Source organism: Rhinoderma darwinii, chromosome 5, assembly GCF_050947455.1.
Source record: "Rhinoderma darwinii isolate aRhiDar2 chromosome 5, aRhiDar2.hap1, whole genome shotgun sequence".
Taxonomy (NCBI): Eukaryota; Metazoa; Chordata; class Amphibia; order Anura; family Rhinodermatidae; genus Rhinoderma; species Rhinoderma darwinii.
Genome location: NC_134691.1, coordinates 325,003,626 through 325,014,348, shown reverse-complemented (window position 1 = coordinate 325,014,348; position 10,723 = coordinate 325,003,626). Strand labels below are relative to the sequence as shown.

The 10,723-nt window shown below is 47.1% G+C and overlaps 1 protein-coding gene across 1 annotated transcript in view; it reads right to left on the bottom strand.

The window, feature by feature from the left end:
* Positions 1-1,795: 1,795 nt before the first annotated feature.
* Positions 1,796-10,723, bottom strand: part of LOC142652134 (ATP-dependent translocase ABCB1-like) — a 60,421-nt gene continuing 51,493 nt past the window's right edge. The window contains exons 27-28 of the mRNA XM_075827648.1: positions 9,396-9,542; positions 1,796-2,223 (exon numbers count right to left, since the gene is read on the bottom strand). Coding sequence (XP_075683763.1) covers positions 2,023-2,223; positions 9,396-9,542 — 348 coding nt within the window. The 3' untranslated portion in view covers positions 1,796-2,022. The remainder of the gene's footprint in view (positions 2,224-9,395; positions 9,543-10,723) is intronic.

Below are 10,723 nucleotides of genomic sequence, written 5' to 3'. Positions count from 1 at the left end.
ATACATTATATCAATACAGTTTTAGCACCTCCGGTAAAGCGTTTATCCATAGACATGCTATAAATGTGTGATCAGTATGGGGACTACCTAGTTATAATAGGACGTATCTATAATGGGTGAAGAGGAATCGGACGCCAGTATTATAAATGGCACTTGGTAGGTGGGGGCTGGTAACTCATTTTGCATTGGGGCCCAGGGCCTTCATGTTACGCCTCTGGTTACTGCATGTCTAAGCATTTTGCCATTCAGAAGTCCGGAGAACTTTGTAAAACCTTTTATAAATTGAATTATTTTAAATTGTTTGAACACATTTTCTTTCACGTTTGCAATTTATATAGAATGACAATATATCAAAACCTATTCCACGTCCCTGGATCTAGATGTCTTAAAAATGTGATCTTCTATAATATTTATACAGTAAAGAGGACTAGTTGGCTGTCCTAAAACAAAATTACAATGTTGGAGCATTCCCCCCCCCCAACTCCGCATTGTGCCATTCCTCTGTTATTCCTCCTGGAAATGTATGAATACATTAATAAATCCTCTTGCCAATAGGAACAAAGTCTGATGTTGTCAACACTAATTAGTCCGTGTCAGACTCTGTAGGGACATGTCCCGTTGACTCTGGGAATAGCAATACCCAGTTGTAAATGTATTCATACACCTGTAGCATTTACGACCAGAACCGATAAAAACAAGGGGACATATACAAAAACACCGAAAAAAGGCCATACTTACAAATGGACACAGCCAGGTCAGAAACGCTGATGAAGGAGTGAGCAGGTGCTTTAAATAATAATAGCCACTCCCACTAGTCTTGAGGGGAGTGGTGCGTGTGGTGCATGGGATGTGTAGTAAGAAATAATAAATGAATAGTGTGTGTGCAAGTGTAATAATATAGGGGGCAGTAATGAGTGAAGTGCCTCAATAGACATGGATAATGGGGTGCAAGTGAGTGAAACATGGAGGGATAGTGTGTACGTCATGAGGCACAACGTGTATAGCCAGGTAGAAGCCTATTTGTGACGTCTTGATTCATAGAGCGGGCTACACTGCTTGCTATGCCAAACAACAACACACCATGCTCTCCCAGCATCAAAGACCCGGCTGTGTCCAAGAGAAGCGAATATACATAATAATGAAAAATACCTGGGGTATTAGTAATCATTTTGGGCAAAAGGACGCAAGCTTGCAATCCACGACAAGGATCCCCAGACTTGCGAGTCCCTAACTCCTAAACTGGAACGGAACGTTCTGTTCCAGTTTAGGAGTTAGGGACTCGCAAGTATGGGGATCCTTGTCGTGGATTGCGAGCTAGCGTCCTTTTGGCCAAAATGATTACTAATACCCCATGTATTTTTCATTATTATGTATATTTGCTTCTCTTGGACACAGCCGGGTCTTTGATGCTGGGAGAGCATGGTGTGTTGTTGTTTGGCATAGCAAGCAGGGTAGCCCGCTCTATGAATTATCAAGGCGTCATAAATAGGCTTCTACCTGGCTATACACGTTGTGCCTCATGACGTACACACTATCCCTCCATGTTTCACTCACTTGCACCCCATTATCCATTTATTTCTATTGAGGCACTTCACTCATTACTGCCCCCTATATTTCACTTATAGTATTACACTTGCACACACACTATTCATTTATTATTTCTTACTACACATCCCATGCACCACACACCACTCCCCTCAAGACTAGTGGGAGTGGCTATTATTATTTAAAGCACCTGCTCACTCCTTCATCAGCGTTTCTGACCTGGCTGTGTCCATTTGTAAGTATGGCCTTTTTCTGTGTTTTTGTAGCATTTACGAGTTACATATTATCTGGTTGTTTTTTTTTTGTCGTACATGTTCTATTTCTCTTCGGTATTTCTCAATACGGCACATATATGTAGTCTTCTCTTTGAAGCGTAGAATCTCGACATTCGACATCTTCGCTTTTCAAGTCAGACTTGTTAGGACAACATCCAAATCCATAAACCTCATCGCTTCTCTGGAGATACCTCTGGTCTTCTCATCTGGGTCTGAGCTGTATTGTGACCAGAGAGTGATACACCCCATTCATCTGCAGAAGCTGCTGATGTGTCCCTTGTTCTACAACTTTTCCATTCTGGATCACGGCGATTTTATCTGCGTTCTGAATGGTCGATAGCCGATGAGCGATGACGATACATGTGCGACCTTCCCGTGCTTTGTCCAGAGCTTCTTGGACAACCTGTAGGATTGAGGGAAACACATCTAAACGGAGTATTGTGGCATATAGTACATTCTAATAACATTTAATTTATAATTAAAGAGTTTATATATACATTATGAGTGTGGATCTAGCCTAAATCTGCCCGTGTAGATCAGTGAGCCGATCTTGTGGGTAGCAGTGACCATGATTATATTAGTAAGGACAGTTGCGTATGATCGCCCTTTGCGCCCTCTTAGACTGTATCCTCAGGACCTGGATACCCTCCGCTCCCTGCATCGCCATGTACTCTCATAGGCCGCAAACCACACCAGGGGCTTGATGCAGGCAGGCGCGCCACTGACCTTACAGCCCACAGACCGGAAGAGGCCTGAGTAGTCTGTGCTGCTCCCTTCATCGTGGGAATGGGGTTAGGTGAGTATTCATTTTATTATTTTGGGGGGCACTATCACTGAGTAGAGAAAGCAAGAGGGTACTATTGTTGTGAAGAAGGCAATAAGTAGAAACTATTCGTTTCAGTTCACACGTTGCGTAAATATTGCGGTTCTCCGCAACGGAATTATTGCGAAAAATCAGTAGCAAATACAGTAGCAGCAAATTGGATGAGATAAAACCAATATCCACACGCTGCGTAAATACTAAGCGGAAAAAAACGCTCAAATTGACCTGCGGTGCGGATTTTTATTGCGCAGCATGTCAATTGTATTTGTGTAAACGGTGCTTATTTGTTGCAGCGGGTTTCCACCGATTAAAACGCAACTCAGAAAAAAAAATCCCCCCAAAAAAAATCTCGTACTTACCCACAAGTCTGTGTTCCTCCCAGCGCGCCCTCCTGGGATGACGTTTCATCCCATGTGACCGCCGCTGCAGCCGATCACAATCACTAGTGGACGTTCCGGGCGAAAAACATTACGGAAATCTGTTTTGCATTATTTTTTGGGGGGTAATTATAGTTAAGGGGGCATCTGGGTCGGCAGCAGTGACAGTATTTGGGAAACGGCAGAATGGAAAGTTTGTGTAGAGGGTGGGGCATAGGTTGGGAGGTAGCTGGAAAAGCGAGGAGACAAAAATATCTGGGCAGCAATCTCTGCAGAGATTATTTGTTGATGGTAAAAGTGGTCATGTAAGTCTAGACCGGTGTAGAACTGGTATCTACCACTATATGGTGGTGATATTGATGTTTGTATATTGGCTATTATTCAGTAACAGTATGGTGGTATTACCAGTCGCTATGTGGTGGTAATCTCTGGTCATGGTGTGGAAGTATTATTCAGTAACTGTATGGTGGTATTATGTAGTCATGGTGTGGCAGTATTATTCAGTAACCATATGGTGGTATTATTCAGTAACAGTATGGTGGTATTGTCCAGTCACTATGTGGTGGTAATATGTGGTCATGGTGTGGCAGTATTATTCATTCACTATGTGATCATGGTGTGGAGGTATTATTCAGTAACAGTATGGTGGTATTATTCAGTAGCAGTATGGTGGTATTATTCAGTAACAGTATGGTGGTATTATTCAGTAACAGTAGGGTGGTATTACTCAGTCACTATGTGGTGGTAATATGTCGTCATGGTGTATAAATATTATTCAGTAACAGTATGTTGGTATTATTCAGTTACTATGTGGTAGTAATATGTGGTCATGATGTGGTGGTATTATTCAATCACTATGTGGTTATGGTGCGGTGGTATTATTCAGTGTCATTATTGGGGTATTATTCATTCACTATGTGGTCATGGTGTGGAGGTATTATTCAGTAAAAGTATGGTGGTATTATTCAGTAACAGTATGGAGGTATTATTCAGTAAAAGTATGGTGGTATTATTCAGTAAAAGTATGGTGGTATTATTCAGTAACAGTATGGTGGTAATATGTAGTTGTAACGTCTATGGCCACGGTCCGTCGTTCGGTCGTTAACCTCGACGGCCGTGGCCATGGACATTTTACCTCGCTGCAGCGTCGTCCCCCTGTGAGGCGCTGGCACTCACTTCCGGACTTCGAGTGTCTCCGGCGGGCGCCTGCACGGCCTTAAGGGGCCAGTGCGCGCATTTTTGCAGGAAGCCTGCAATCTAGCTCAGGATGCCCTGGGCTATTAAAAGGGCTCTGTCCTCTTGCTCTTTGCCAGAGCGTTGTTTGTTACCCATCGTTTGTCGTGCTTATGATCGCCCAGTGTTTCCCAGTGTACCTTGTTCTTGTATCCCGTATCCTGTTTCCGTGCTACCTAGTTCTAGTGCCATGCTGTGCTACAGTCTACGCTTGATCTGCTACGCCTCACCTGACTACTTCCCGCCGCCTGGTCCTGGACGCGCCTGCCTCGCTACTGCCTATGATTGCCTTAGGTACCCTCGCTGAACTAATTGAACTCTGTACTTACCTGTTTGGCCAGCTGCCATCCCGCTACTCGGTACAACCCAGTGGGTCCACACCCCACATCGTGACAGTACGCTCTGGCCATGGACTCTGCTGGTCAATTCAAGGGCTTGGGACCCTCCCAAACCATGCAGGCGGATCTGCTGGATCTCCGAGCTAGGCAGGATCAGCTCCTCGTGGCAGTGGACTCTGGCGCAGCAGCTAGGAACGCTAGTTGCTTCTCTTCCTGCCTCTATGCAAGTCCTTCAAGCCGATCCTCCTGTTACTACTCCTGGCAGTTCCTGTCCGGATCCTTGGTTCTCACCGCCATTGCCCTCCCGGTTCGATGGAGACGCCAGTGCTTGTCAGGGGTTTCTGAGCCAATGCCACATTCATTTTACCCTGCACCCTCGAGCATTTCCGTCTGATGGAGCCAAGATCGCATTCATCATATCCCTCATGACTGGCAAGGCCCTGGCATGGGCTAATCCTATCTGGGAACGTCCGAGACCCGAGATTTGCAGGAGTTTGTGCGAATATTCCGAACTGTTTTTGAGGAGCCTGGGCGAGTCTCATTGGCAGCCACTGCCATCTTCAACCTTCGCCAAGAGGACACCTCCGTGGGCGGGTATACGGTCCAGTTCCGGGCTCTGGCAGGAGAGCTATCCTGGAACAATGAGGCCTTTGTGGCATCCTATTGGCATGGCCTGTCATCCGAGATCAAGGATGAACTGGCTGCTCGAGACCTGCCTTCTGCCTTGGACGACTTGATTCTGCTTGCTACTCGGGTAGACATAAGGCTGAGGGAAAGATCTCACGAGGTTCGTCAGGAGCGTCGGCGCCAGTCTAGACTGGCGCCCAACTTTCAGCAACCCCTCTTGCCTGCTTCTATTGCTTTGCCCGAGGTCCCGATGCAAGTAGACCGACTAAAATTATTAGTCCAGGAGAAACCGCGCAGGCGCACCTCTGGACTTTTCTTATATTGCGGCCTCGCTGGCCATGTCGTGCGTATGTGTCCTCCCAAGCCCAAAAAAAACAGCGCCTAGGTTTGGTTGGAGAGACAACCCTGGGCGTCAACACATTGAATCAAGAACTCCCTTCCAAACTATTCATTCCCGTAACCATCATTGCTGGCGAGACGTCCCATCAGGTCTCCGCATATCTGGACTCGGCTCTGCAGCCAACTTCGTCTGCCAGGACCTTGCGCATCTCCTACAGTTGCCTACTACCCCGCTTGAAAGGCCGCTGATCGTTGCCTCGGTGGATGGACTGCCATTGCCAGACCCAGTTGTGTCCGTAACCAAGCCATTGAGACTCCAAGTGGGAGCCCTTCATGCTGAACTTCTCTCCCTGTTTGTCCTGTCCAAGGCCGTCAACCCCGTGCTGCTGGGTTTGCCTTGGCTTCGTCTGCACGCCCCCGTCCTAGATTGGAACTCTGGAGAGGTCCTCCAGTGGGGCTCGAAGTGTCTTGACCGCTGTCTGGGCCATGTCCAGTCACCACAGCCTGGCCCTCTTCAGTCTTTGACAGGGTTGCCTTCTTGTTTCTCCATGCTGCGATGTCTTCAATAAAAAGGTGGCTGAGACTATGCCGCCACACCGGGCATATGACCGATCGACCTGGTTCCTGAATTGTCTCCTCCTCGTGGTAGAGTGTATCCTCTCTCCCTGCCAGAGACCCAGTCCATGTCGGCCTACATTAAGGAGAACCTGGAGAGGGGTTTCATTCGTAAATCCTCATCCCCGGCCGGAGCGTGGTTCTTCTTTGTTAAAAAGAAAGATGGATCGTTGCGTCCTTGCATTGACTACCGAGGCCTAAACCAGATCACGGTGAAGAACAGGTACAGGTCGAAGGGCATAACTAAGTATTCGTAGTGCCCATCACGAGTATTTAAGGCAGTCTTCCATCGTCACCTCGACGAATCCGAATCAGATTTGTAGGCCCCCCGCAGGTCAAGTTTAGAAAAAAAATTTGCCCCCCCCGTATGCGATCAAACAGTTCAGAAATCAAAGGCAGGGGGCCTTTGATTTCTGAACTGTTTGATCGCATATGGGGGAGGCGAAAAAAAATTCTAAACTAGACCTGCGGGGGGCCTACGAATCTGATTCGGATTCGTCGAGGTGACGAATGGTAGACTGCCTTTAATACTCGTGATGGGGACTACGAATACTTAGTTATGCCCTTCGACCTGTGTAATGCCCCCGCAATATTTCAAGAATTTGTCAATGACATTTTTCGTGATCTCCTTTATGTTTGTGTTGTGGTGTATCTCGATGACGTTTTGATTTTTTTCCCCAGATCTAGTAACTCATCAGTCATGTCTGCCAGGTGTTGCTTCGTCTGAGAGAGAATCGCCTTTATGCCAAGTTGGAGAAGTGTGTTTTTGAGAAGAATTTGAGTTGAATCCTCGTCAAGCCAGGTGGTCGTTGTTCTTTGCTCGGTTACGGTTCGAACTCTACTACCGACCCGCCGACAAGAATGTGAGGGCCGATGCCTTGTCTAGATCTTTTGAAACCGAAGACGCCATGGAATCTCCACAGAATATTATTCACCCATCCTGCATCTTCTCTGTCAATCCCCTGCAAGTTAGAGGCATTCCTCCGGGTAGGACTTTTGTACGTCTGGCTGAAGAAGAATTCTTCGCTGGGGTCACAGTTCTAAGCTGGCAGGTCACGCGGGTGCTCGTAAGACCCAAGATCTAATCACCCGTCAGTTCTGGTGGCCCATGCTGCCCAAAGACCTTATGGACTTTGTCTCCTCTTGCACAGTATGCGCAGCAAATAAAGTTGCTCACTCCAGATCTGCTGGTCTGCTCCAACCACTGCCTGTGCCCGTTTCCCCGTGGCAACATGTTGCTATGGACTTTGTCACAGATCTTCCTTCTTCTGCGAGTTGCAGTGTGATCTGGGTGGTGGTGGATCGATTTTCCAAAATGGCTCACTTCATTCCCTTGACCGCCCTGCCGTCTGCTACGCGATTGGCTGACCTCTTCATACAACACATCTTCCGTCTGCACGGCTTGCCCCTGCATATTGTCTCTGACAGAGGGGTCCAGTCCACCTCAAAGTTTTGGAGAGCACTCTGCGGCCTCCTCGGTGTAAAATTGGACTTCCCTTCGGCCTATCATCCCCAGTCCAATGGGCAAGTCAAGAGAGTTAACCAGATCATGGAGAACTATCTACGTCACTTTGTTTCCAGGCACCATGATGATTGGGTGCAGTTGCTCCCGTGGGCAGAGTTCTCTTATAACAACCACACCAGTGAGTCGACCACCTCCAGTCCATTCTTCATCGTCTACGGCCAACATCCTCGGATACCTCTTCCTGTTTCTACTATGTTCCATGTGCCTGCAGCCGATTCTACCTTCAGGGACTTTCTACAGTTATGGCAACAGACCCGATCTTCTATCCTGTTGGCGGTGGACCACATGAAGAGAGAGGCAGATACAAGAAGACAGGCGCCTCCGCAGTTCCTTCCAGGGACTAAAGTCTGGTTGTCTTCTAGGAATATCCGGCTGAAGGTCCCGTCGTGCAAATTTGCTCCTAGGTTCCTCGGCCCCTTCGAAATCCTGCTACAGATCAACCCGGTATCCTGCAAGCTGCGGCTACCCCCTACCCTCAGGATTCCTAACTCCTTTCACGTCTCCTTGCTGAAACCCGTGGTCCTGAACCACTACTCCAGGACTCCTAGCTCCACAGTGGTCCCTGGTGGCTCATCGGGGACTTTCGAAGTAAAGGAGATTCTGGCTACCAAGAAGGTGGGAGGAAGGACATTTTATTTAGTGGATTGGAGGGGGTTCGGCCCAGAGGAGAGGTCTTGGGAGCCAGAGGAGAACATCGATGCTCCTGTCCTCGTGAGGAAGTTTCTCTCCCACTCTGGTCCCAAGAAGAGGGGGCGTAAGAGGGGGGGATACTGTAATGTCTATGGCCACGGTCCGTCGTTCGGTCGTTAACCTCGACGGCCGTGGCCATGGACATCTTACCTCGCTACAGTGTCGTCCTCCTGTGAGGCGCCGGCACTCACTTCCGGACTTCGAGTGTCTGTACTTACCTGTTTGGCCAGCTGCCATCCCGCTACGCGGTACGGCCCAGTGGGTCCACACCCCGCATCGTGACAGTGGTCATGGTGTGGCAGTATTATTCAGTAACCGTATGGTGGTATTATTCACTATGTGCTCATGGTGTGGAAGTATTATTCAGTTACAGTATGGTGGTATTATTCAGTCACTATGTGGTGGTAATATGAGATCATAATGTGGAGCTATTATTCAGTAACCGTATGATGGTATTATTACATAACTATGTGGTGGTAATATGTGGTCATGGTGTGGCGGTATTGTTTAGCCCTTACATAGTGATATTACATGGTAACTGTATGGCTGTATTATTTAGGGGCTGTATACAGTACAGTAGACTCTGCTGAGCAGAGGATGTGGCTGCTTTTCTCCCCGATTACCGGCACCCACATCCACTATTTCGCAGTCTTTTGTACTGTACACAGCCTGCTTTTCCCAGCGCAGGGAGAGAACACTTGCTGACTACTACTAATGTTAGGAAGTGTTCTTTCCTCCCACATCTGTGCTAGAACAGGATGTACAGTTCAGCAGTTTTGCAGAGCAGAGAATGTGGCTGCCGGTAATTGGGGAGAAAAGATCCCAGTCTCCTCCCCAGTAGAGTGGATTTTGCTCTAGAGGACTGGCAGCAAGTATATATTACATGGCTGCCTATAGGTTTCTTCTTCAGCTTCACTGGGAAATTGAACAACAAAAAGGGGCAATACAGACAGAGCAACCCCTTTAATCTACACAGACAGTGAAAGTATCTACAACTTTACCCTTTACCTTCTCACTCTCTGTGTCCAGAGCGGATGTGGCCTCATCCAATAGCAAGATTTTTGGTTGACGGACCAGAGCTCTTGCTATTGCTACTCGCTGCTTCTGTCCCCCAGAGAGCTGCGTCCCCTTATCTCCAACACGAGTGCTATACTTCTGTAACGATTCGAAATACAATGTTGTAATTGTAAGTAAGCAATCATGATAAATATATCCAAAATGAAGGCGGTGTAAAGTAACAAACAGCGGCTACTTGACTCACGTTTCGGGGTGTAATGTCAGCACATTGGATCCTACTACGACACAGTCATTGCCTTGTGTTATACCTGCCTGTAAACAGGTCAGCAATGCTTTCAGCAGGCATCTGCTCTGTCTACTGGCAGCATTAAAGGGAATATGTTGCTTGCAAAAAATGTATTATTTTTTTTTAGTTAAACAATTAGTGTTTAGGTGATTAAACATTGTTCTAATTTTTTTTATTTTTTTCACGAGTCAGGAAATATTATAAATTAGATTCTAATTTATAATATTTCCCAGCACTGGTCACTAGATGGAGCAATTCCCCAAATTGCAGCATTGCATGTGGTAAAGCAACCACATTGCTTTATGCTGCAAAATTGGAAAAAAATCCCTCGCTCTAGTGAGCTCACAGAATCCCCCCCTCCTTTATCCTGGCTAGTGCCGGGCGAAACGAGGGGATTGAACGGTCAAACCTCCTACACTGTGTGTCGCCAGTTTTTGAGCTAACACACAGTGTAGAAGGTTTACATACACTAGTAAACACACACTGAAACACGAACATACATAGAAATCACTTACCTGCTCCAGTCGCCGCCGCTCCCTCCGGTCCGTCCGCTCCGTCTGCTGCCACTGCTCCAAGTGCACAAGTCCGGAAGCCGCGACCGGAAGTAGTAATCTTACTGTCCGGCCGCGACTTCCGGTCTACAGGAAAATGGCGCCGGACGGCGCTCAGTTCAACTTGGACTGTGTGGGAGCGGCGCATGCGCCGTTCCCACACAGACGGCGTGCACCATAGTGGATGGAACGGGCCCCGTTCGCATTCCCTATGGGACTGGAGCTGCCATATTCCATGTCTGTATGTGTCGTTAATCGACACATACAGAAATGGAAAAAAAATGGCAGCCCCCATAGGGAAGAAAAAGTAAAAAAATAAAAAAAAGTAACACACAAACACACAAATAAATATAAAAGTTTTTAATAAAACACTAACATCAAACTGATATAAATTTTTTTTTGGGGGTGACACTGTTCCTTTAAAGGGTAGCTAAACCTTTAAAAAACTTTTGACATGTCATAAGGAAAAGTCAGAAGTTTTG